This window comes from Choloepus didactylus, chromosome 4 (assembly GCF_015220235.1).
Source record: "Choloepus didactylus isolate mChoDid1 chromosome 4, mChoDid1.pri, whole genome shotgun sequence".
In the NCBI taxonomy this organism is placed as follows: domain Eukaryota; kingdom Metazoa; phylum Chordata; class Mammalia; order Pilosa; family Megalonychidae; genus Choloepus; species Choloepus didactylus.
The window spans coordinates 95,303,579-95,330,727 of record NC_051310.1 but is presented as its reverse complement, the minus strand read 5'-3'; the positions used below and the strand labels follow the sequence as shown (position 1 = coordinate 95,330,727).

The 27,149-nt window shown below is 39.9% G+C and overlaps 1 protein-coding gene across 3 annotated transcripts in view; it reads left to right on the top strand.

The window, feature by feature from the left end:
• Positions 1-394: 394 nt before the first annotated feature.
• The window catches only part of HDGFL3 (HDGF like 3), a 133,988-nt gene continuing 107,233 nt past the window's right edge, over positions 395-27,149 (top strand). For 2 of the 3 annotated variants that reach the window (XR_005216377.1, XM_037833183.1), the window contains exon 1: positions 395-928. Coding sequence is in view for 2 of the 3 variants with exons in the window: in XM_037833183.1 (XP_037689111.1) it covers positions 845-928 (84 nt within the window). In the remaining variant the exon portion in view is untranslated. The remainder of the gene's footprint in view (positions 929-27,149) is intronic. The other variant, XM_037833184.1, reaches the window with a different exon arrangement.

The following is a 27,149-nucleotide window of genomic DNA, read 5'->3' as shown; positions in this document are numbered from 1 at the left end:
GGGGGGCAGGGGGTTGGCGAGTCCGCAGGAAGCGGGCGTGGGACTGGGGGGCGCGGGTGCATGTGCCCCCAGTGTGGGGCGGCCGTGCGGGGAAGGGGTCGGCCGGGTGGTGATTGGCTGGGCTGCGGCAGGCAGCTCCCCGCCAAGAACAAAAGAGAGCGGGCGGCAGGCGTCCTCCGGGGTTGGCGCTCCCGCCCGCCCAGCGCGGGCTTCGGTGCTGGGGGAGGACGCACCCACCGCCTGCCCGCCCGCCCGCCGAGCAGCCCGGCTGGCGCGCTCGGTTTCTCCGCGAAAGCCGGCCGTGTACCTAGGAATTAACCGGCCGCCGCGGGAGGGGAGGGGAGCGGGAAGCGGGGCGGGGTGGGGTGGGGGGTGTGGGTGATGCTGAGCGCGCGCGAGAACAATAATAAGATCGTGTTTGCGGTCGCTGCCCGAGGAGGAATTCGGAGGAAGCGCGAGGCCCGGCGCTCGCGCCGCTCCTGGCAGCCCGTGAGAGAGGCCGACGGTGGCGGCATGAGGCAGGCGACGCGGCGCCTGTGAGCGGCGCGCAGTGGCGGCGGGGACCTCGGCGCGGCCAGACGCGGGCGGGCGAGCGCCGAGCGGCCGGGGGCTCCCCTCCCCCGCTGCCGGGCCGTGATTTGCCGGGCCTGTTGCGCCCCCCTGCCCACCCCTTCGCCTCAGCAGCCTCCTCGCCGCTTCCCCTCGTCGGAGCGGCCGCTCGCCTGCCCGCCCGCCCGGCTCGAGGCCCGCGGGGAGCGCGGCGCAGTCCGTCGGCCCGCGGTGGGGACGGCCTCTCGGCATCTTCGGCGGCGACCAAGGACGACCGGGAAGGGGAGCGGCTGGGATGGCGCGTCCGCGGCCCCGCGAATACAAGGCGGGCGACCTGGTCTTCGCTAAGATGAAGGGCTACCCGCACTGGCCGGCCCGGGTGAGTACGGCGGCCGCGCGCGGGCCCGCCCGCCCACCATTTTCCCCTTCATAATGGCGCGCCCGCCCCCTTTCCCCATCGCCTCAGTCCCGGAACCCGCGGTTCGCAGCCGGCCGCGGCAAGGGCTGAGGGCGCGCGACGGGGCCGGGTCTGGAGGGTTCCCGGCTGCGCCCTCATCCCGCGAGGGCAGCCATCCTTCCGCCCACCTTCGAAGGCGGCTCCGGTCCCCAAAGGCCCGACGCTGTCTTCTTCCTGGAAAGCTGGTGGTGACCCAGACACTGGCACGGCCGGAAAGTGGGCCTCGGGTGGAGGCATCGACTCCGCGCAGGGTCACTGGTAGATAGAAACCCCGGGTCTCAAGCGAACGTCGGGGCAGGTAGACGAGCGCAGTGCAAATGGCCGTCCACGAGCCGGCCTGTGCCGGCGGCGGTAAATCCTGGAAAGGGGTAGTGGTTATTCAGAGGCCAGCAGGAGCCTCTTGGCAGTCAGTCATCCAGCTCTCGGTGCATCCTTCGCCATCCAGACTTGTTGAGTTTTCCCTGAGCGCGATTCCAAGTGCCCCGCCTGCCCTATCTTTGTCCTGGGGTACGTGCCTCCTTGGTGCCCATCGTTCTTTTAAACAGAAACCAAATAGCCAGGAGCTTGCAGCCTGGCCCTGGCCGGTGGGTCCAGCAGGCATCTCATGCCTGTTCACCTCCATATTTGTTTTAGGTCGGATCCCAAACCTTATCCTTGGCCTTCCACTACACAGTTCACAGAAGCTTTTCCTTTAAATCAAGGTTGTTGCTGGGCTCTTTCTTTAGAAAGCATCTGCATGTAACCCATAGCATTAAAATTTGCTATTAGACCCTTTGAGTGAGGAAGAGATACAACGCTGCCGTGTGTGCTTTGTGTTTTAAAATAAATCCTTTTTATTTTTAAATTTTGTAATAGCACTTGATTGCTTGAAATAAGAAATGTAGTGAAAAGGAGGGTCAAGGCATTCCCGAGACTGTATTGGTATCCTTGAGGAATAGAAAAAGGCTTGGAAAATTTGGCATAAATATAGACTGTGAGCTCTAAAATGTTGTATTATAGTCAAACGAAGATAGCTAGGGAAAAAAAATACACCCGTTTACAAAAGGAAGTGACATCATGGGTGGCCAGACTGAAATTTAGTGAAGTTGAAGTAATGGATGGACGTAATCACTTTTTTAATATATTTGGTTTAAAAGAAATCATGATTGTAAAATGGAAAGATCATTGGGTCAGGAATTTGGGCACCTGGTATCTGGTTCAAGCTCTACTATAGGTTAATCATTTCAAATGAATATCCATTTGTGCAGCTACAAAATTATAATCTCTAGAATTCCTTCCAACACTTAACAATCTTGGGGAGTTTTTTTAAGTGGGGAAAAAAAAACACTCTTATTTTGGTTCCATTTGAATATGAAAATAACTTTTCTCCACATCTGAACTGTAGGTTGTCCTTATATCAGGCAAAGTTTTTCATGGTAGAATAACTTTATTTTTATACTAAAGTACTGTATTGCTTAAAGGGGCAGATTTGTGACTTTAGGAATCCTTTAGAGAATCCCTGAATATATTTGTAAAGTAAAAATCACAGCTTTAGGGCATATAATATACATAGTCAAGTGAATTAAAGGTTATCACCAGTTGGTCATTTCCTTTAATCTTACCTTTGAAAAATATCTTCTGAGAGTCAAAAAGAAAATAAACTTAAAATTTTGTTAACACATTGCTTGCACAGGTTGGCCACCTGTAGTAATTTTTGAAACTGAAAAGTGCTTCAGAAGCGATCGTAGTTATATAACTAGTTATACATAAAATGCTACAACTTATAATTCCAGAACAAGGCAAAATGGTAAATAAAATGAGGAAACAAAATCAAGAAAGTCATTAGTTAAAATAAGTGCAGGAAAGAAAACCTCTATCAACATTTAACATGAGCTCCTAAGTCTCTTTTTTAAAAAAAGTATTCAATAATGAGTGGCATGGTACAATTTCCAAGGAAAGGTTAAGGTTAGAAAAAGAACAAAGTATTTGCCTATTCTTTGCTGGTTACAGTGCTGTGTGCTTCACATATGTTCTCATTTTACTTTCATCCCAATTCTGTGAGACCTTATGCACATTTTACATCTAACTGTAGCTTTATAGATAATGTTATAAAATACTGGAAAAGAAATCTGCTTATTCAAATTTTCAATGGTATTGCAATATGAAGGGCAGCCATGTGGGGATTAGATTCTATATGGCCCCAAGAATTAAACCTAAGAGGAAAAACAGTAGGGAGACAGATTTCAGTTTGGGCTGTGGGGAGGAGCTTTCGGACTGTCAGAGCTGATCCCTGCTGGAATGGCGAAGTGATTTCCCTGCTATAGTGAAAACATTTGGGTCCTAGGCTGGGGGAGCCACTTGTGAGAAATGTGAAGATTCAGACATCTAGTCTATTTGGACAGGTTGGATTCAGCTCTTGACTCTGCCTCACAGTGTGTGACCTAGGGCATGTTCTATAATTTTACTCAGTTTCAGTTTACTAGTGTGTTAAATAGGGATAATTCTCACCTCACAGATTATTGTATGTAAAAGCATCAAACTGTGCTTTAATGTTCCTATCTTTTTTCCTTTTTAATTTCTAACTTTCCCCTGTATCACTACACTATTCTAAATTATTAACATTTGTCAGTTTTCAACTTAGTATTGGCTAAGGTAGATATATTACTTCTCCGACATTTTATCATGAAAAATTTCAAACATAAAGGCAAGTTAAAAGAATTGTACAGTGAATACCCATATATCTACCACCTAGATTCTACAGTTAACATTTTACTCTAGTTGCTCTATCACATATCTGTTCATATATCCATTCCCTTTGTCCATACAATAGTCTGTCTTAATTTAATACATTTCAAGGTAAATTGCAGATATCAGTATAATTCGCTCCTAAGCATATCTTTAAAGGTCCATATGTTTTATAGGTCCTTTTCTTTTTCTTTAGAGATAAAATTTACATAGAATGAAATGCACTAGTCTTAAATGTGCATTTAAGTACAGTTGAGTTTGACTGATGTACCCTCCTCCAAACCCCTACCAAGATATAGAACAGTACCAATACCTGGTAAGTTCCCTCATCTTCTTTCCATTCCTGTCTGCCCCCCTCACTCTGTCCCCACTGGTCAGATGTGTTATTTTAACATTAAATAGCAGCTGATTATTTCTAATGGAGTACATTTTATTATGTATGGCTTTAAAAATTAGAAGTTCATCTGTGCCTAAGTACTTACTAGCTTAATACTAAAAAATACTTCTAAAATGAGGGTCTCTGAACTCTTGATTGTTTATCCTGTTGGTAAAAAGATTTGCCTATGTAGCCCTAATATGTGTAAATTTACTTCAAAATTATATACATGTACTTTGTACTGTTATACACATTATAAAAGAAACAAAAAAATTAAAAGGGATAAAACAGTATATAAAAATAGTTTGTTTAAAACTTTATATTGGCAAATATCGTAAATCCTTATTTTAAATAGTCTTGTTTTGGGGGAATATTTTTTGCCTACTTGTGAAATCTGATTAGAGAGTCACAGTTATTAGTCTTTTAAGGTGGTTTTCTAGAATAGAAGTGTCAGATTGGCCATTTCCTTTTTGTTTGCTTATGCTTACATTATTAGTATTGTCTTTGTAGGACTTTTTAGCCACTTGTTCCAGTTGGTGAGCATTGGTTCAATTAGAACTAGATTATGTAGAGTACGTAATTCTGTTCATCCAGGCACATGCAAATGGCATCACAATCATGCCCATCTAACATAGGTCTGAGTAACGGCACTAGCATCTACAATTCATATATTAAATATTAAAATGTACTTTCTAGCTAAAAGAATATACACATGTCCAAAATCATCTGGTATAACTCGTAAGGTGTGAGTCCTCTGCTTATCTTATCCCTTACATTATCCCTTACATTATCCTTGCTCTAAAGGATGGAAAAACAAAAAACAAAACAAACAAGAAGCCTCAGAACTCTTGTTGCTCTTCAACCAAAGAGGTTTTTCAGTGTAAAAACTTTATATGAGAACTCTCAAACACTGCTCGTAGGAGGTAAATTGATACAATCACTGTAGAAAACTGGTGAAGTCTTCTAAAGCTAAACATACACTTACTTTGTGGCCCAGCAGTCTGTTGAAGGCATATACCCATACATAGGAATGCTCACACATTGCAGCTTTACTCAGAATAGCAGAATAGAAACAATTCAAATGTCAATGGATATATAATTTGTGGTAGAGTCATACAATGGAGTACTCAGCAGTAAAAAGGAGCTAACTGCTAATGGCTGCAAAAACATGCAAAAACAGGGATAAATCTCAAACTATAAGGTTGAGTGAAAAAAAACCAGACTCGAGAGAGTAACTTCTATATGAATCCAATTATAAGAAGTTCAAAGATAGGTGAAACTGATCAATAAGGATAGAAGTCAGGGAAAAGGTTACCTTGGTGGTAGGTGGGTGGTGGGTACTGACTGGGTGGAGCCACTAGAAATGTTTTGTATCTTGATCTTGGTGGTGGTTACATAAGTGTGTATATATGTAAAAATTTATCAAGCTGCACATTTAAGAATTGTACACTATATAATTTATACCTCAATTTTTAAAACACGTTTTATATGAGATGTGGCTTCTTCATGAATTGTATTTCACCATTTCTAGCTTTCAGTGAGATTTTTTTTTTTCCCTCAGTTCTCAGTCCTACCAGCATTCATCTTCATCTTCCCTCTTGACTATTTCAGACTTCATTTACTACTTTAGAGCTTTCTCTTTAGGCTTCCTGTTTAGTTTCGGTTTCTGCTTCTGTCTTGTTTAGTCTTTCTACTCATTTCATATTAAGTCACTGCTCATCATGTTTTTAATCTAGCACCCAAACTCTCACTTGATAAAATTTAAGAATAAAGTATCTGACCTTATTGTTCTTTGACAGCTTGAAGAGATTTTTTATTGAATTTTTATTGAGTTCCAACTGAATGTAAGGCATTATGCTAAGAGTAGTCTTGCATTTTTGTATCATTAGATAGAATTTGAAGCAGTTGTTAAGCATGAGAATAATAAAATAATTAAAGGTTTCCCATGTCTTTTATTAATGTAAGTATTGGTTGGGAATCCTCAGTCTGATCCATAACATTTCATTTTTTTCTATCTTTGACAATAAGTTACTAGAATATGGGACTTAATTTCTGGAGACTGGATCACCTGTTTTCAGGGAATCTACTTGGAACCTAAGTTCTTTTTATCTTAACGTGAAATAAGATGTTTATAGTCTTCAGAACATTAGCCTGTGTCCATAGAAGTCCATCACTGATTCATTCATTCCTCAGGTAGAATGCCACGGGCTCACTCATCCTGTACCCCAGGGACTATATTCGTTTTGCCAAGGAAATGGCTAGTTGTCTCATTTTCTTCCACTTGATCCTTAAAATCTCAATACCAGTCTGTACACTTTGCATTGCTCCCATTTCAACCAGATAAATCTTTTCCTGGTAGTTCCCTTTGGAATACCCTGATGACTACTGTTTCCCATGATTTGGAAAATTTTATTAATTCTCAAAAATCAGTTTTCCACGATATGAGATTGTCTTTGTTCTTTTTGAAAATGAGTGATAGTTTAACATTGTATACAACTTCATAGAAAATGACTGTTACTAGCATTAGAAAAATATTACAGGCTAATAAATATAGCAAACAATAGGGAAAGAGACCAAATATTCCTATTGTTGGAGAAAGTTATATCCTATTTCAGAAGAGTCTCCATATGTTAGATCAGAATTCAGTCCACTTGGTGCAGCCCACAGCACAAAGGCTTCCAGATCACTCTGAGCAGTGCTACTGCAGGCATGGTCTGCTGTTTGTTACCTGTCAGTGATAAGATAGGTACAGAACTTGAGGGTAAGAGTTTAGAAATATTCTTTTGGAAATTTTGACAGAATAACTATATATTTGTGAATCTAATATTTTTAAAACTTGAAAGTTGTATTTTGTATGCCTTTTAATTTCATTTTTCTAATAAATTCATTTTTATTGTATTTTACAAAAATGTCAGCTGCCATAAATTAGAAGTCTTTTTAAAAAGTGGGCAGAAATGCTGACATAAAGAACCCTTACAGGTCAATAGTGGTCCTTACACCTAAAACAATTTGCTCATACAGTAAACTGTTTAAAAGGGGGAATGGTTTGACCTTCATGTTATAAATATTAATTTCACTTGTCTAAAAAAGCTTTTTATTACACAAGTAATAATGTTCATTGTAGAAAAATGAGAATCCTTTTACCTAAAGCACCATGACTAAGAATACTTTATTTTTGGAATATATACAGTTTTGCAAGCTTTTTCCCACTTAGACATTATATCTTAAATGACTTTCAGTGGCAATGAAAATAGTTCTATAACCTCATTTGTAATAGCTCCCTGGTAATTTATGGTATGAACCTGTTGTAAATTATAACCACTTCTTCCTATAGGACATGTAGATTATTTCCAGTTTTTCATTATTGTAAAACAATGTTTTGGGGTATGTATGTGTTTTAGACTTTGGATTTATATTGCCAAATTGCTCTCCAGAAAGGTTTTGAGTATCTTACACACCGACTAGCAGAATAAGACAATGCCTGTTTTCTCACACATTAATCAAAAGTAGATGAAGTATTTAATCCTGTCAATTTAATAAACATAGATATTTAATGGAATTAGCTTTTTTTGGTATATTAGTGATAGGGACATTTAATCATTTCTGTTACAATTGTTTTCCTAGTTTGCTATTTGCTTTTGTGTGTGTGTTTATATATATATATTTTAATGAATTTTTTTACTGTGGACTTCAAAATATATACATAACAGTGATAACGTTCAAAGTATGATTTAACAAGTAGTTAGAGAGCAAATTTCAAAGACTGTCATGGGTTACAGTTCCCCAACTTCAGCTATTTCCATTATTGTAAAATATAACATACATACAGAAAGGTGTTAACTTTCGATGTACAGCTCAACAAGCAGTTACATAGGTAATTTAAAAAAATTGTTACGGGTTACAGTTCCACAGTTTCAGTTCTTTCCTTATTATTCAATATAGGGTATATACAAAAAGGTGGAGACTTTCAAAGCACAATTCAACAAGTAGCTATAGAGCAAATTTCAAAGGATGATTTAACAAGTAGTTAGCAAAATTTCAAAGACTGTCATGGGTTACAGTTCCCCAACTTCAGCTATTTCCATTATTGTAAAATATAACATACATACAGAAAGGTGTTAACTTTCGATGTACAGCTCAACAAGCAGTTACATAGGTAATTTAAAAAAATTGTTACGGGTTACAGTTCCACAGTTTCAGTTCTTTCCTTATTATTCAATATAGGGTATATACAAAAAGGTGGAGACTTTCAAAGCACAATTCAACAAATAGCTATAGAGCAAATTTCAAAGGATGATTTAACAAGTAGTTAGAGAGCAAAATTTCAAAGACTGTCATGGGTTACAGTTCCACCATGTCATTTACCTCCCTCCAGCTATTCCAGCACCACGGCGTCTCAATACATGTCTATGTATAATATCTTTATATAATGTGTAAAGTTTCAGTAGTCATCGACGTTAAATCTTTTTTTTTTAGTTTTTTTTTTCATTTTTATTGAGATATGTTCACATACTATGCAGTCATACAAAGCATAGATTCAGTTGTTCATAGTACCATTATATAGTTGTGTGTTCATCACCAAAATTAATTTTTGAACATTTTCATTACCACACACACACAAATAATAAGAATAAAAATTAAAGTGAAAAAGAACAATTAAAGTAAAAAAGAATACTGGGTGCCTTTTTGTTTGTTTGTTTGTTTGTTTGTTTGTGTTTTTTTTGCCCCCATTTTTCTACTCATCCATCCATACACTGGACAAAGGGGAATGTGGTCCATTGCTTTCCCAATCACATTGTCACCCCTCATAAGCTACATTTTTATACAATCTTCAAGATTCATGGGTTCTGGGTTGTAGTTTGACAGTTTCAGGTATTTACTGCTATCTATTCCAATTCATTAGAACCTAAAAAGGGTTGTCTATATTGTGTGTAAGAATGCCCACCAAAGTGACCTCTCAGCTCCTTTTGGAATCTCTGTGCCACTGAAGCTTATTTCATTTCCTTTCACTTCCCCCTTTTGGCCAAGAAGATGTTTTCTATCCCACAATGCTGGGTCTACATTCCTCCCCAGGAGTCATATTCCACACTGCCAGGGAGATTCACTTCCCTGGGTGTCTGATCCCACATACAGGGGAGGGCAGTGATTTCAGCTGCCCAGTTGCCTTAGCTAGAGAGAAAGGGCCACATCTGAGCAGCAAAGAGGCATTCGGGAGGAGGCTCTTAGGCACAATTATAGGCAGGCCTAGCCTCTCCTTTGCAGCAACAGTCTTGCCAAGTTGCCTTTTTTTTTTTTTTTTTTTTTGAAATAAATTCAAAGTTATAGGAACAGTTGCAAAAACAATACTAATCCCATACACAGAATTCCATCATACCCTGACCCCTCTCCCCCAATAGCTCAATCCACCAACTTTAACCTGCTGTCACATTGCTATTTCTTTCCCTCCTTCCCTCCCTATCTATCATCCATCATCTATTGCTCTGTCTTCTGAACATATGAGAGCTAGCTGCACACATCCTTGAACATACACTATAATTCACGTATACACTTCCCATGAACAAGAACATTCTTTTATGCAATCCCATTAAGCGCAGCTAAGAAGTACAAGAGATTCAACAATGATACGAAGCTTACATTCTATATTTCCTTTTCCTTATGTCTCAACTGTGTCTCTTTGAGCCACCTGTCCTCTATCCTCCAATCCCATCCAAGTTCATCCTTGGCATTCAATTGTCATCTATTTAGACTGTTTTTTTTTTTTTTTTTCCAATTGTGGAAACATATATACAGCCTAAATCTTCCCATTCCACGCCCTTCCTAGCCTTCCATTAGTGGGATTAATTACATTTAGAATGTTGTAATGCTCTTTCCCACCATCCATTACTAGAAATTTCCCTTCACCTCAAACAGCAACCCTGCACTCATTTCTTAAATCCCCATTGCCCTTCCCCCATTTCTTTTAACCCAAACTCTACTTTTCATCTCTATGGTTATATTCTCTGATAATTTCTTTGTGTTTCTTGTGGGGCTTAAAATTAACCTCTTAAATCCATATCAATCTTGTTTTTCTTTGATACCACCTTCACTTCAATAGGACCTATAAACTATGTTCCTATACTCCTCCATTCCCCCACTTTTATATACTTATCTAAAATTACATATTTTACATTGAGTTCAAAACCACTGATTTGTCCTTAGAGTTTGTGTATTTTATATCATGTCGGAAGTAAATAGTGGAGTTACAGTTCAAAAATTATTGACTTCTATTTGTATTCCATTGTGGTTGGAGAATGTGCTTTGAGTATATTCATTTCTTTTTTTTTTTTTTAATTTATTGAGGCTTGTTTTATGTCCCAGCTTATGTTCCCTTCTGGAGAAAGATCCGTGATCACTGGAGAAAAATGAGTGTCCTGGTGATTTGGGATGTAAGGTACTATATATGTCTGTTAAAATTCTCTATATCTCTTTCTCCTTTGTTTTTCTGTTGGTAGGGCTCCCTCTAGTATCTGAAGTAAGGCAGGTCTTTTATTGGCAAACTCTCAGCATTTGTTTGTCTGTGAAAAATTTAAGCTCTCCCTCAAATTTGAAGGAGAGTTTTGCTGGATAAAGTATTCTTGGTTGGAAATTTTTCTCTCTCAGAATTTTAAATATGTCATGCCCTGCCTTCTCGCCTCCATGGTGGCCACTGAGTAGTCACTACTTAGTCTTATGTTGTTTCCTTTGTGGTGAATTGCTTTTCTCTTGCTGCTTTCAGAACTTGCTCCTTCTCTTCAGTATTTGAGAGTCTGATCAGAATATGTCTCGGAGTGGGTTTATTTGGATTTATTCTATTTGGAGTTCGCTGGGCATTTATGCTTTGTGTATTTATATTGTGTATAAGGTTTGGGAAGTTTTCCCCACCAATTTCTTTGAATACTCTTTCTAGACCTTTACTCTTCTCTTTCCCTTCTGGGACACCAATGAGTCTTAAGTTTGGATGTTTTATTTTATCTCTCGTATCCCTGAGATCCATTTTGACTTTTTCAATTTTTTTCTCCATTCTTTTGTTCTTTCATTTTCTGTTCTGTGGACTTCTAGGACACTGAGATGTTGTTCAGCTTCTTCTAGTCTTGCATTGTGAATATCCAGAGTCTTTTTAATTTGGCCAACAGTTTCTTTTATTTCCATAAGATCTTCTATTTTTTTATTTACTCTTGCAGTGTCTTCTTTATGCTCTTCTAGGGTCTTCTTTATGTCACTTATATCCTGGGCCATGGTCTTCTTGATGTCCTTTAAATCCTTTGCCATGTTTTCATTCCTCGATTGTAGTTCTTTGATTAATTATGCGAGGTACACTGTTTCTTCTGATATTTTGATTTGTGTGTTTGGAGTTGGATTCTCCATATTGTCTGGTTTTATCATATGCATTAAGATTTTCTGTTGTTTTTGGCCTCTTGGCATTTGCTTTGCTTGATAGGGTTCTTTCAAGTTGTAAAAAAAAAAAATACCTATCTAATTTTTCAGAAACACAGTTTGGTGGCGTACACTTTCTCTGACTAACCAGCAGATGGCATCTGTGAGTCACCTATACCCCTCAAGTCAGTTCTCCACCTTGTCCCCGCGGTGTGTGGGGAAATGATTCTTGTGGGGCTCAGTTGGAGAACTCAGTTTGGGTGTGTTGCTGGAGCCGTCCGCCCTGAATGTGGGGCATGTGTACAGGTGGCCAGGGAAGAAGGACAGCTTTAATATTCAAATCCCCCAGGTTCCCGGAGATACAAGGCCGCCGCAAGAGTCTAAGCCTTCATTTCATTTCAGCCCCAGACCCTCTCTCTCACTGTCCCCACAAACCACCGGACTTGGGTTCTCCGAGTGGGTCCCCCCGCCCAGCTGCGATCCTCCAGGACCTCTGCCGAGGGAATGCCATGCTATGTCTCCAGTGTGCGCCGTCCCTGAAGGGAACCGGCTCGCTTTCAGCCTGATGCAAAGATGGCCGAACGGGGTGTCTCCACACCCCCCTCCTCGCACAGTTCCTCCTTCCCAGCTCCGAGACAACTGGAGGGGCTCTGGGCTGTGGGCACGGCCCTGGGCAGGAGTTTATCCAGCCCTCCAGGGAGTCAGCTGCTAGCCACGGGGTTTCTTTCGGCTTCCGGCTCTCCCCTCCGTTCCCCCAGCCCCAAGGGTATCTGCAGCAGGCTATCTTCCAGGCCAGACACCGAGAGGCCAGCCGAGCCCCCTCTTGCTGTGTTTTACTGCGTGGTTCCCACTATCACTGCTGCAGCCGCTCCTGGGTTTTTCGCTTTTTTTTTTTTATTTTAAAGAGCCCGTCGGTCTCCAAACGCCAAACCCCGGCTTTCCCAGACCATCGTGCAGCTGCAGGTCTTCCAGCCAGCTTACTCGTTTCAGAATGCAGACTCCCAGTTTCACCAAGCATACGGCCCCTCTGGAACTAGCAGACCTCATCTAGCTGGCGCATTGCTGTAACCAGTATTCTGGGTCACCCTCTGGTTTTTATCTAATGTTTTTCATGGAAGTGTTTTTTCACCCTGTCTCACCTAGCTGCCACTTAGTTTCCTCATCGCCAAGTTGCCTTTTAATTTAAAGTTTTATGTAGACAAATCTAACAATCCTTTCCTTTATAATCTTTTTTTAGATAGAATACTTAGAAGGTTATACAAATATACCTATGTTTTTCTTTTTGCCTATTGTGGTTTAATTTTATACCTTAAAACTTTTAATCCAAGTGGAATTTATTTTGGAGTGAGGTAGGAAACACACTGTGGAATAATCATCCTTTTCCACTTTAGAAATACTACTTTAAAAAATCATTTATTAAGTTGGTATTTAAATTTGTATCCCTTTCTGAACTTTTTATCCTGTTCTGTCCATCACCTTATATATTTCTCTACCAGTGTCATCCTGTGTTAAATGCGGGACACTGATTACGTGCTTCAACTTGGCGGGCCTGGGCTGGGGGACCTGATCAGCCCCTGGGGAGGGTGGTGGGCACGGGCGACAGCGCCCTCCGCAGCCCCCCGGGCCTGGGAAAGTGAGGCCGGAGGCAGGCCCCATTTCCTCACCCAAAATAACACTGTTAGGGGAGGCTTGCCGGAGGGAACCGCCTTTTCCCCACCCCCTTATCTTGCCCGGACACTCCCCGTTGCCAGTGCAACTCCCATTACCACCAGTGCGCATACATTGTTGCCAGACACCGTTACCGGAGCAACTCTCGCCCCTTTTCAATCAACCTCCGCGCCCTCTCAGAACCAATCCAAGCCTTTAACCTCTACAGCTACCCCGCCCTCTAAATGCCCGATATAAGCTTGTACTCTCCCCTAATAAACTCTCTTGGCTTCTTCACCCTAAAAGAACCGTGTCCCGCTTGTTCCTTTCTCGCCACCCTCCATACTTTGCACGCCTACGCCGGGGACAGGGCCCAGTCCCCCGCCTCGCCCTCGCCTCCGGGAAAGAGCCCCCGCCGCCGGTACCCTCCAAGCAATCCTGAGAGCCTAGGATTTGGTAACCGGCCGCCACCTCCCCCCCCCAGACGAGTCAACTGCGACCGCAGTTAAATATTTTCATTTTAGAATAGATTTAATTTTTAGAAGGGCAGATTCCTCAACCCTACATTCCCCAAAACTTTTCCAAAAACTTCTTGGCTATTCACATATTATGAATTATCAGTAATAATTTCTCTTATTTTTTTTAACTTTTGCTCTTTACCAGGCATTTATGAACATTATTTCGTTTGATCTTCATAGCAGTAATGTTAGGTAGATATGATCACCTAGAACCAAGATATAGCTTAAGAAACCCATTTGGCACTATGTAAGAAGACTTTATATATGTGGTACTCAAGTAGCTGTGAAGCTGGCAATCTTAAACTAGAGGACATTTAATATAGTAAGTTATATTATCTTTCTCTGTTTCTCTTTGAAAGCCCTTTGACACAAGGCAGTATGTAAATAAATAATCCATTAGTTATGCATATACAGAAATCAGAGAACCATCAAAATCAATTCTGAATGGGTAACATAGTGTGGACTTAGGTACAGGTTACAAAACCTTTTTGTGTAAAAGAACACATATACTAGTGAACATCAGTTAGGGTAGCTGTGAGAGTTAATAATTCATAAGAACTACTACTGGCCTGTGTATATTTTTGTCAGTTTACTTCGTTCCCAGTCCAGATGACAGCATTTTCCTGTATTTCACTGCCATTCGTATATGTAATCTTTAAAATAGAAGTTATAAATAAGTTTTTCTATTATGGTTTTCTCTTACCTAGATAAGAATTTACTGCAGTTAATGAGGTATATAACCATCTGTATAGTGACAGAGAGCCATATAGAGGTAAAAAGAATGAAGTAACCTAATGATTGGTGAGCTCAAGTCTTGCGTGGCATCCTCCAGTATTTCCAAGGATACCCTGTGATGTAGGGAAAAAGAACTAGACCAGAAGTTAACGAGCACCTCATCCCATTTGTATCTTGTCTTGTTTGGTCTGGTCATATTTGTTTTATTACAACCACTTTGTAAAATAGTGTCTTGGTTTCCTAGCTGTGATCACAAATACCACAAAATTGTTGGCTTAAACAATGGAAATGTATTGGTTATGTGGCTAGAAGAAGTCCAAAATCTGTGTGTCAACGAGGCAATTCTTTCTTCCTGAAGACTGTGTGTTCTGGGGCTGGCTGCTGGATATCCTTGGTCTTTGGGTTTTTTGTCACATGCCAATTCACGTGGCGTCATCTTCTCCTTTCTCTTCCAGGTTCCATTGACTTCCAGCTTCTGACTATTCCACACGGCTTCTCCATCTGTGTCCAATTTCTTTAGCTTATAAGAATAATATTGGATTAAGGCCCACCCTCATTCAGTTTGGGCACACCTAACTAATAACATATTCACAGTTCCTATTTACAAATGGGTTCACACCCACAGAGCCAGAGGTTGGGACCTGAACATGTCTTTGTGGAGGACATGATTCAATCCCCAACAAAAAGGAAATATGCTAATTCTTATTTTCTTTCCCTTCTTTTTTCCCATGGATCAAATGTTAACATATATGCTAAAGAACTGTTTGCTAGTTATGTACTCAAGAATTATCTCCCAGGAACAGTAAAGTTCATATTATATACTGCAAGGAACCTAGTAAAGTCTTGGTATGGTTTGGCAGGTGTATCTTTCAGCAGTTTCCTTGTGGTCAATAGCAGTGAGTTGGCTCTAGGCAATAAGAGTTGTGGGGGTTTCCCATTGTTGCCTTTCCTTCAGATTCCTGAGTGTGATGGGCCATTTCTAGAGGTTCACATAGCTTCAGGATTTGGGCAAGCTAAACTGGACTACTTTGGCATATGCAAAGGTTTTGTGACTAAACCACTCTTCCCACCTGGATCACCAGAACTCAAGTTCTGAGTAGATTTTCTAAGTCTTGTTATAGAGTAGCTAGGACTGCCCAGAAGTGGAGGTAAACAATTTTCACAATGTAAGAGAGTCAGTGGTAACAGCAAGGTTGCCTCCATAGGAACTGGAAAATTCTCAATGCCATTATAATTTCTTAGTTTCTCTGCTTTGTGTGGATAGGTTCAGGTAGGTGTGATAGTGGTTAGCAAATATAAGAATGAGTTTCACAGATGATTGAATTTTTTTAGGAAGGGAAAAATATCATAAAATAGCCTCATAGTTTTAAATCTGTTTCCTTTTTTCTTTTTTATGCAATTTTATTGAGCTATAGTCACATAACATACAATCATTCAAAGTATACAATCAGTTGTTCACAGTATCGTCATACAGGTGTGCTTTCATCACCACAGTCAAACTTTGAACATTTCATTGCTCCAAAAAATAAAATGAAAGTTAAAATAAAAAAGAATATCCAGAACATTCCATTCCCCTCCTCCCCCATTGTTCATTTACTTTTTTTAATACAGTTTAATTGAGATATATTCACACATCCTACAGTCATCCACAGTGTACAGTTATTCACAGTACCATCATACAGTTATGCATTCATCACCAGAGTCAAATTTTTAATCTTTCCCTTACTCCAAAATAAAAATAAAAGCAAAAAATAACACCTAAGTCTTTCCATCCCCTCCACCCTACTCTGTTCTTCATCTAATTTTTGTCTCCATTTTTCCACTCATCTGTGTTTCCTTTTTCTTTGAAACTGAAGGAGAACTTTTGTACTAGTGGCATCTTTAATTCTGGAGGAAATGCATATTCCAAGAGAACAGTATATAAATTCTTCATTTTTTTTTAAGAGTTACATATGTAGAATGAATTTTCCATGAGTTTCTTGGAAGACCAGGTGACCTCACCCAGTCAAGATGGCAGAGTGAGATGCTTCAGGGCCTTGTCCCCCCATAAAAGCTTTGAACAACCAGCAAGAACTAACAGAAACATGTCTAAGACAAGAGGCCTATGCACTTGGACCTGAAGTTGTTCTCCAAACTCGTATAGATAAGCCTGTAGGAAAGCGCTCTGCACAAAAGCACTCTGCACAGGTCAATCTGCAAAGACTGGGAAAGGTGTTTTCTTATCTGCCCCCCCCCCCTTCTTTTTTGTTAATTCCTGGCACTCATGGAAAGATCTGTCATAATACTTGCTGGATACAAGCTTAAAGAACAGATGCCTCAGAGCTCAGAGTCTAGCAGTAACACATTAAAAATGTCAAAATGTCCAGTTTCAACAAAAGATTACAGATCATACAAATAAACAGGAAGTGATGGACCAGGCAAAGGAGAAGATCAAAGTATTAGAAACCATCAGTGAGGAGGATCAGATCTGAAACATTTCAGACAAAGACTTTTAAAAGTGGTTTTAAATACTCTCAGAAAGCTAAAGGAAAACATAGACAAAGATCTAAAGGAAATTAGGAAAACAATAGATGAACAAAAAGAATATAAATATAAAGATGGAAATTATGAAAAGGAACCAAACAGAGCTGAAGACCACAGTAACAGAAATTTAAAAGTCACTAGAGGGGTTCAACAGCATGTTGGAGCTGGCAGAAGAAGGAATTTGTGAACTTGAAGACAATTAAAATCATACAGTCTGAGAAGCAGAAGGAAGAAAGAATGAAGAAAAGTAAACAGAGCCTGAAGAAACTTTGGGACACTATCAAGTTTACCAATATATGTATTGTGGGAATCCCAGAAGGAGAAAAAAGAGAGAAGGGGGCAGAGAAGAATAATATCTGAAAACTTCACAAATTTAATGAAAGACATGAATATACACATTCAGGATGCTCTAAGAACTCCAAACAGGATAAATCCAAATAGACTCACACTGCTTCATGTTATAATCATATTGTCAAATGCCAGCGATAGAGAATTCTGCAAGTCACAAGAGAGAAGCAATATGCAGCATACAGGGGCTCCTCGATAAGATTAAGTGATGATTTTTAATCAAACCACGGAGTGAAGAAGGCATTGGGAAGGCATATATAAAACATTAAAAGCAAAAAATTGCCAACCAAGAATTCTGTATCCAGCAAAACTCTCCCAAAAATGGAGGCGGAATTAAGACATTCCCAGATAAAGCTGAGGGGCTTTGTCACCACTAGACAGGCCCTACAAAAAATGCTAAAGGAAGTTCTACAGGTTCGAAGGAAAGAACCATAGACAGTTGACTGACGCCACATGAAGAAATAAAGATCTTTGGTAAAAATAATGACATGGATAAATATAAATACCAGTGCTATTGTATTTTTTATTTGTAACTTCACTTTTTCTTCCTGCAGGTCTAAAAGGCAAATGCATAAAATGTAATGATAAATCAATGGTTTTGGACTCAGGTGTAAATATGTAATTTGTGACAAGAACTACATGAAGGTGTGGGGTTGGAGGGATAAAGGAACATAGTTTATTTATGCTATTGAAGTTAAGTTGGTGTCAAAGCAAATGAGATTATTACAGATTTAGGATGTTAAATTTAAGCCCATGGTAACCATAAAGAGAATATTGGAGAATATGCAAACTCATAGAGACAGAAAGTAGAATGTAGAGTACAGGTTGAGAGGGGCGGGGGAAATAGGGATTTAATACAAAATGAGTGTGGGGTTTCTGTTTGGGGTGAAGAGAAAGTTTTTGTAATGGGTGGTTGTGAAGGTACTGCAACATTGTGAAAGTGATTAGTTCCACTGAATTGTATGCTTGGGAGGGATAAGGATGGGAAAATTTGTGTTGAATATATACAATTTTAAAAAAGGAAAGAGAAACTAAAGAGATGACAGTTAAATGCAATACATAATTCTGGATGGGATCTAAGAATGGAGGAGCAAATGCTCCAAAGAACATTACTGGGACATGAGGAAAAACTGGAATATAGAATGTAAACTTTATATCAGTGTTAAATTTTTGAACTTGATAACTGCACTGAAGGTGATTACGTAAGTGAACATCCTTGTTTTGTAGTCTGCATGGAAGTACGTCTTCAAGGAGTATGATGTATGCAATCTGCTCTCAAAATTTCAGAAGACAGGGAGGGAGTGCAGGCGGGTGGGCAAAGGTGGCACAATGTTGAAATTGGTGGATATTGGTATCTGGCAGGTGGGGTTATTTTGAATTTCTCTGTATGGGTTTGTATTTTTTTTTTTCCTACTATCCTGTAAGTACAAGTTTTTTAAAAACAAGGCCAACTTTTTTTTTTTTTTTTTTTTTTTTTTTTCCTATTTTCACAAATCCTTGTGTCTAAGGCTAACTTTCAATAGATTGCATTGAGGGAGCTGCTCTGCTATATATGAAACCCAAACAAGAAGCAGGTCTTCTATGAATGAGGCCAATTGTTTTAAAACAAGGATTTGTAACTGTTTTTATCTCCCTCACTGAACTGTTACATGAAGATTAAATTAATAATTTTGAAAAAGTATTTAGAGTATTTAGACCTTGGGAATGAGTCATTGTTACTGATTGAGTCTAATGCTTCCAAACTTTTTTGACTGTGACCCACAATAAGAAATAAATGTTAATTTCCCATCCTGTACACATACATACACACACACACATATAATTGAAAACTTTTTTCACCAAAAAATCAGGTTGCAACCCACTAAATCAGTTTCACTACCTCCAGTTTAAAAAGTCTGATGTCTGGTCTGGTAGGCCAAAGAAAAATTAGTTATGTGAGCTATGTGTGTCTATATAGAATAGTAGTTGAATTTTTGAGATGACTTGTTAACGGTCTTGGCATTTTATTTTGCTTTGGCCATGAGCTTACAAAGATAACAAAACATAAGAAATAAAAGTAATACTGAGTTGGTCATTTAACCAACAGGTCAATATTACCCTTGATCTCAAAAGGTTAGGTACACAAATTAAATGTTTTTATACTTTTCTTCCTTCTAGTCTTTGAACTGCAAATGTATCCACAACTTTTTTGAAGTTGGTTATATTTCCATCTGTATGCCTTCTTAAGAGTAATGAGCTCCATACATCTGCTAACACCCAGTTACATATACTGTTGCAGAACCTCAGTGTTGAACAGATTGAGGTTCTGGGGTTTTCTTCAGTTTGTGGGACCAGACTGTGGAGGTATCATACTGTTTATGACTGGCTTTTATTAAGTTCAGAAGACTTACAGGTAGGGTAGGTGTCTTCTGAGGTGATGTAAAGTCATTAGGGCTAACACATTTCTTATAGTTCTGTATTTACTTTTTAATCACTTTGTGTCCAGTTGTGCCAGTTTGAATGTATTATGTCCCCCAGAAAAAGCCATATTCTTTGATGAAGTCTTGTGGGGCACATGTTTTGGTGGTGATTAGATTTGCATGGAAATGCACCCCACCCAACTGTAGGTGATAACTGATGAGATATTTCCATGGAGGTGTGGCCCAACCCATTCAGGGTGGGCCTTGATCAGTGGAGCCATATAAATGAGCTGAGGGGCAGAGGGAACTCAGTGCAGCTGTGAGTGACATTTTGAAGAGGAGCTACAGCCAAGAGGGACACTTTGAAGAAAGCACAGGAGCTGCAGATGAGAGACAGTTTGAAGAAGGCCACTGAAAGCAGATTCTTATTCCAGAGAAGCTGAGAGAGGACAAATATCCCAAGTGCAACTAAGAGTGACATTTTTGAGGAACTGCAGCCTAGAGAGGAACATCCTGGGAGAAAGCCATTTTGAAACCAGAACTCTGGAGCAGACAGCAGCCATGTGCCTTCCCACTAACAGAGGTTTTCCGGACACCATTGGCCATCCTCCAGTGAAGGTACCTGATTGCTGATGTGTTACCTTGGACAATTTATGGTCTTAAGACTGTAACTGTGTAACCAAATAAACCCCCTTTTGTAAAAGCCAATCCATTTCTGGTGTTTTGCATTCTGGCAGCATTAGGAAACTAGAACACCAATCAAAGAGATTTCCTTTCTATTAGATAAGTTGGTAGGGATAATCTAGCATTGCTGAGACAGTAAAGCATTCCTTAATTTCTGAAATAGGTACATTCCTGAAAAATTATAGTAAGCATTTTATATATCACAATTGACTGACTGACTTACACAAAGTAAGTACGTTCCTTTATACTAAATGGAAATATCTTGGAAGAAAAGGGATAAGATTAGGTTAATCTTCATATTATGCCAGGTATTCAAGAGCTCTAGTTGTTCTCCAGCTCAGCCTTTTGTTTGTTGTTGCTGCTGCTGCTGTTTACTGGCCCAGTCTGGCCCTTTGCAGGGTGTCAGGAGAAGGAAAAAGCCTTTGATAGATTTGGTCTCCACTGTCCATTTTTATAACCTCCTTGTCTGGGGCAAAGGTTTAACTACAAGGTAACCCAGAACAAAAGTGTTCCTTGTATTTATATTCTTACAAAAAAGCAAATAACAGAAGTAGAGCACAGCAGCCCCAGTCTGCATGTCTATGTATTATGTCCAGCTGATCTCAGAAGATGATTTGCTAGAACAAGGACTCGTGTAAAATGGAGACAATATCTTGCTTTAAGGATCATTTCAAGGATTATGAATGCAAAGAGCCTGGAGTACAAGAAGTGTACAAGTGTACTTGGTACAGTCAACAAGCACCAGAGATTAGAAAGGTTTGCTGAAGTAGAATGGAGATGAAGGTGATTGAAGACCTCCTCTTTGCTCCACTGAAATTGCTTCTCACTCAATATCATTGTAAAATCTTGAGCTCTTAATTTTCTCTTGGTATACCAACCCCCACCTAGTTTCACCTCCTTATCCAAATTAGATCCCACATAATCACTTGAGTGGACTTTTCTCCAGTTTCCTTTTACTTTGATGTATTCACCCAACAAACCCCTATCTGGTTCATTCTTATGGTCTGCCTTCCCTGTTCTAGCAAATCATCTTCTGAGATCAGCTGGACATAATACATAGACATGCAGACTGGGGCTGCTGTAAGATTAATTTCATCTAGGTCTTCATCGGAGCTCCTCAGTCCTTTTACTTGCCCTGGGTCAGCCCCTAGTATAACCTCCTCAGGTATTAGTAGATAATTTTACCATTCTTTTCCAACTGAACTTCCTTCCCCTCAATTGTATTACCTTCTCATTTCACAGAGAAAATAGAGGCCAGCAGATTTGAACTACAACTTCCCACCTTGCTTATAAATGAGAATCTCTTTATGTATTTTCTTTCCTCTGGCTGTAGAGGAACACATTTGTGCCCTTTCTACTGGGAGGCAGTAAGGTGCGATGGGAGAAATAAGAGCCTTGTGAGCAGATGAATGTGTCTGAAGATTGCCTTTACCTCTCAGCAGATTAATGACCTTGGGTAGATTACCTAACCCTTAACATTCAGAGGACTCGTGTAAAATGGAGACAATATCTTGCTTTAAGGATCATTTCAAGGATTATGAATGCAAAGAGCCTGGAGTACAAGAAGTGATCAAAAACTGTTAATTTCCCTTCCCTTTGCCCCTCTTTTCTCTCCACCTCTCCTCCCCTCCTCACTAATACCCCTGCCTCTTGTGTTCTCTTGCTTGATCCCACCTCTTTTTTGAGGACTTGCTGAGTTCCAGGTGCTCTGTAGGTGCTAGGGATAGGGAAGTGACCTAAACAAAGTCTTTGTTCTCATAGAATTTAGGTAATCCCTTGCCTAAATCTTCAGCCTCTTCCCTTCTACTAATTCTCTTAAGACTGGAGATAATGTTCTCTCTCATCTTTCAGGAACTGCTCTTTTTGCTTCCCTCGGCAGCCAAGTTTCTTGAAGAATTTATGTTACTGTCTCTTCCTCACTCTCCCACTGAAACTGTTCCCCTAGAGGTCACCATGACCTTGACAGTTCATGTTCACCTGCCAGTCCAAAGAATACATTTCAATCCTATTTTGTCTCTGTGGAATTTAATATAGCCTCTTTGTGCCGGTTTGGATATATTCTGTCCCCCAGAAAAAGTCATATTCTTTAATCCAATCTTGCGAGGGCAGATTGATTAATCTTTTCGATTAGGGTGTGACCTCTTGGTTAAATGTTTCCGTGGAGACTTGGCCCTGCCCATTCAGGGTGGGTCTTGATTGGTTTACTAGAGTCCTTTAAAAAGAGGCACACAGGCCCAGACGCTTGCTGATGCTGACACTTGAAGATGCTTGGAGATGCAGACAGAAGGATGTTCGCTGAGAGATGAAGCCCAGAGTTTGCCCCAGGATATGCTAAGACAGGCCCCACAGGCTCTTAAAGAGAAACGTCCAGGAAGAAAGAACCAGGGACACATAGGAGCTGAGAGAGGAGCTGGAACACAACCTGGGATCAACAGACACCAGCCACGTGCCTTCCCAGCTAACAGAGGTTTTCCAGACACCACCGGCCTTTTTCCAGTTTGTTGGTGCCTTAGTTTGTACACTTTTATGACCTTAGACCTGTAAATTTGTAACTTAATAAATCCCCTTTATAAAAGCCAATCCATTTCTGGTATTTTTCATAACAGCAGCATTAGCAAACCAGAACACTTAAAAATTCTCTTTCTTGGCATCCCTCATATGTTTCTTTCCTTGGTTCTTCCACTTCTTTAACCATGACTTCACAAGTTCTTTGGCTTCAGCCACCATTCTTCATGGTGTTGTCTTCCAAACCTCAGTTTCAGGTCCAGACCTGCTATTTTGAACTTCAGTTCCATATATCCATTTACCTACTAGATATCTAGTGGTTCCTCAGGTATCACAAATTCATCTTCAAAACTACCCTAGCTGCCCCTCCCCATCCATGTTCCTGTCTCAGTGAAAGATTACTATCTGTCAAGTCACCACCCCAAAAAAAACAGCTCAAATCTTTGATGCTCCTTTTTATTCACCTCCCACATCTTACTGATCACCTAATGATGTGGTGGGCTTTGCAAATGTAGGCTTCATGGTAGTTCCTATGGAAAAAAGTCATATGAAATTTGATCATCACACAGCTCTGGACAATGTAAGGATGCTAAACTCAAAAGAACCTGAGGCATATTCATGCTATGAACAGGATATAATTTTGGCAGAACAATGTACCACTAAATTAATAGTATTAATTAGGATTTGGGGGGGGGTTGTAATTTAATTTCTATTTAATGTCTAAATTTATTTTGGGTTTATAGTTGTGTAGTTGTAGTGCTATAACATATGGAGTTTATAACTATTTTAGTACATATTGTAAAGCATTATGAAATTTTATGTTAGCTTTTGGTCTGCAACATTTTTCCCTTTAAAGTGATTCATTCAGGGTGCCACAATTTAGGGAACCACAACAGACTAGAATGAAACCTTGACAGTGAAGGATCTAGAAACCAAGACATAAAAGGGGATGTTCAGAGATTTGAATGTTTAGTCAGAAGAAGAAAATATGTAAAGACTATGATAGAAATCTTCAGATACTTGAAGTAGTGTCTTGGGAAAATAAAAAAAGGCAGTATAGAGTAGCAAAAAGAACCCAAGTTTGGAGCCAGGGAAGTGGGGGTTCACACATATTAGCTGTGTGACCTTGGGCAAGTTACGATCTCCCTTAGCCTCCATTTCCTCTTCTAAAACAGCAATAATGTTACTTCACCACAAGTTGTTGAAAGAACTTTGTTAAACCAAAAGGAGATAATTTAATTAAATTTGCTTAACACATAGTTGAAGCCAAACAAATATTAGTTTCTTTGATGGGTTGTAAAGACATAGAACTAGAATCAAAGGATAGAAATTCAGAGGGAACTGATCTAGGTAGGCTTATTTTAAGGAAGAGCAATTAAGAAAGAGAAAGTTTTAACATTTATTGAGAGCTTGGGTGCCATTAATTCATTTAATCCTCACAGTAACTTTCGTTTTGCTAAAGCTGCCAGAATGCAGTATACCAGAAATGGGTTGGGTTTTAACACTTGGAATTTATTAAGTTACAAGTTACAATTCTAAAACTGTGAAAATGTCCCAGTTAAGGCATCAATAGGACAATACCTTCTCTGAAGAAAGGCCGATGACATCCTGTCACATGGGAAAGCATATGGCCAGCATCTGCTGATCCTTCTTTCCCAGGTTCCTCCGTCACATGAGAAGGCATATGGCGTCAGCTGGTCCTTTGTTCTCCCAGGATCTGGTTTCAATATGGCTCTCTCTCTCTCCAAAATTTCTCTAGATGTTTCTCTCTTAGCTTCTCTGAGCTCTCTGAGTTTCATCTGTCTTTCATCTTCTCATAGAGGACTCCAGCAAGGGGATTAAGATCCACCCTGAATGGGCTGGGTCACATCTCCATGGAAACAGCCTAATCAAAAGGTCTCAGCCAGTAATTGGTCTGCTCCCACAAGAATGGGTTAAAAGAGCGTAGTCTTTTCTGGGGTACATAACAGCTCCAAACCAGCACAGTAACTCTATGCTATAGGTAGTTATTACTCCTTTCCTCAGATGACAAAAAAACCCTTGAAGTTTAGAGAGCTTTTGAGTATCTTCCCAAAGATTGCCCAATTACAGTAAATGATAAACCTGGGACCTGGCTCCAGATCCTATGCTATAAACCATTGTGTGTTTTATATCTGATGTTCTGGTTTGCTGTTGCTGCCTTATGCAAAATACCGGAATTGGATTGGTTTTTATAAAGGGGATTTATTAAGTTACAAGTTTACAGTTCTAAGTGTCCAAACTAAGGCATCAACAAGATAATACCTTCACTGAAGAACAGCTGATGGCGTCCAGAACACCTGGGTCAGCTGGGAAGGCCCGTGGCTGGTGTCTGCTGGTCCCGGGTTTTGTTTAAGCTCCTGTAAGCTTCTGTGCGTCCTTAGCTTAGCATCTCCAAACGACCTTCTGTCTGGAACTCCAAGCATATTTAAGCATCAGCAAGCGTCTCCAAGTCTCTCTCAGCTGCAACACTGAAGCTCCTTCCATCTGAGTCCTTATAGGACTCCAGTGATTTAATTAAGAACCGCACTGAATGAGCAGGGTAACACCTCCATGGAAATAATCTAATCAAAGATCTAACCCACAGTTGGGTGAATCACATCTCCTTGGATATAGTCAATCAAAAGTTTCCACCCAACGAGATTGGGTTAAAAGATCATGGCTCTTTTGAGGGGATGTAATGTATCCAAACAGCACATCTGGTAATACAAGTTTATTCACCCATTCTTTCAGCAACTACTTATTGAGTGCCTACTACATTCCAAGCACTATTACAGAGGCAGGGTTTTCTAATACAGAACACAACAAAAATCTTAACTTAAAGTGATGGTAAGTGCTAAGAAGAAAAATAAATCATGCAAGGTTAGGGAATGTAGCAAGAATGTTTCTTACTTTTATATATATGGTGGCATTTGAGTCAGAGACCTAAAGGAAGTAAGGGATAGGGCTGTGAGCATATTGTGAGAGGAACATTCTAGGAAAAGGGAAGAGCAAGTTCCTCCTAATTAATCTTTGTAATAAGAATATTTTTTCTTAACCATTTTCACTCATTTTTCTAGTTTGACTTTAGAAGTACATTGAGTTTCAAAAGAAGTCTCGATAGAATTTTAGTTTGAAGTGAATTAAGTTGTAAATTAATATGAGAAATGACATTTTTCCTAATATTGAAGATTTTCATACAGAAAATGAATGCTTCTCTTCATTTAGGGTTTTTTTCTGTCTCCCTCAGTAAAATTTTGTAGTTTTCTTCATAAAATATCCACACAATTTTTGTTAATTACTGGATTGTTTTTTATTGTTGATAATGCTTTTATGAATTGAATCTTGGTTGCCCAGGACAAAAGCCTTGGGTTCATCCTCCACTTTTCATTTTCTCTTACTCTCCATATCCTGTCTATTGGCAAATCTTGTTGACTCCTACTTTAAAAGGCATTCATAATCCAACCACTTTTTCTGCCAACATCCTTGTCCAAGCCAATATTATTTCTTACCTAGATTATTTTAATAGATTCTTAACTGATCTCCCCATTTCCATTTTTGTGCTCTAAAAGTCTGTTCTCAGTAGCAAGCATGGTAATCCTGTTAAAATGGAATACAGATCCAACTTTCCCTCTTGCTCACTCTATCCCATTCGTACTGGCCTCCTCACTGCTCCTTCAACATGCCAGCCATACTGTACCTCAGAGCCTTTGCTCAAGCTCTTCCCCCAAATAACTCCCATACCTCTTCCAAGTCTATTAAAACGTTACTTTCTTGGTGAGAAAATGAAATTTTAAACCACCTATTTTAAATTACAACCCCATCTTCATCCTTGGCTCTATTTTTTTTCATAGCTCTTTTCACATTCTCACATACTGAATAATTTACTTATTATAATTGCTATTTATTGTTTTATTTTCCTGCTTGAGGTCCAGGATATTTGCCTCTTTTATACATCAATATAGCATCTAGAACAGTGCCTGTTACACAGAAGACATTTGCTCCAGCTTGCTAAAGCCGCCAGAATGCAATATACCAGAAACAGGTTGGCTTTTTCATAGGGGTTTTATTAGGTTACAAATACATAGTTCTAAGGCCATGAAAGTGTCCTAATTAAGGCATCAACAGTACGATACCTTCTACGAAGAAAGGCAAATGGCATCCAGGGTTCCTCTGTCACATGGGAAGGTGTATGGCGACATCTGCTGATCCTTCTCTCTTAGCATCTGGTTTCAATGATTGTCTCCATATGTCTCTGGGCATTTCTCTCAGCTTCTCCTGTGGGCTCTTCTTGC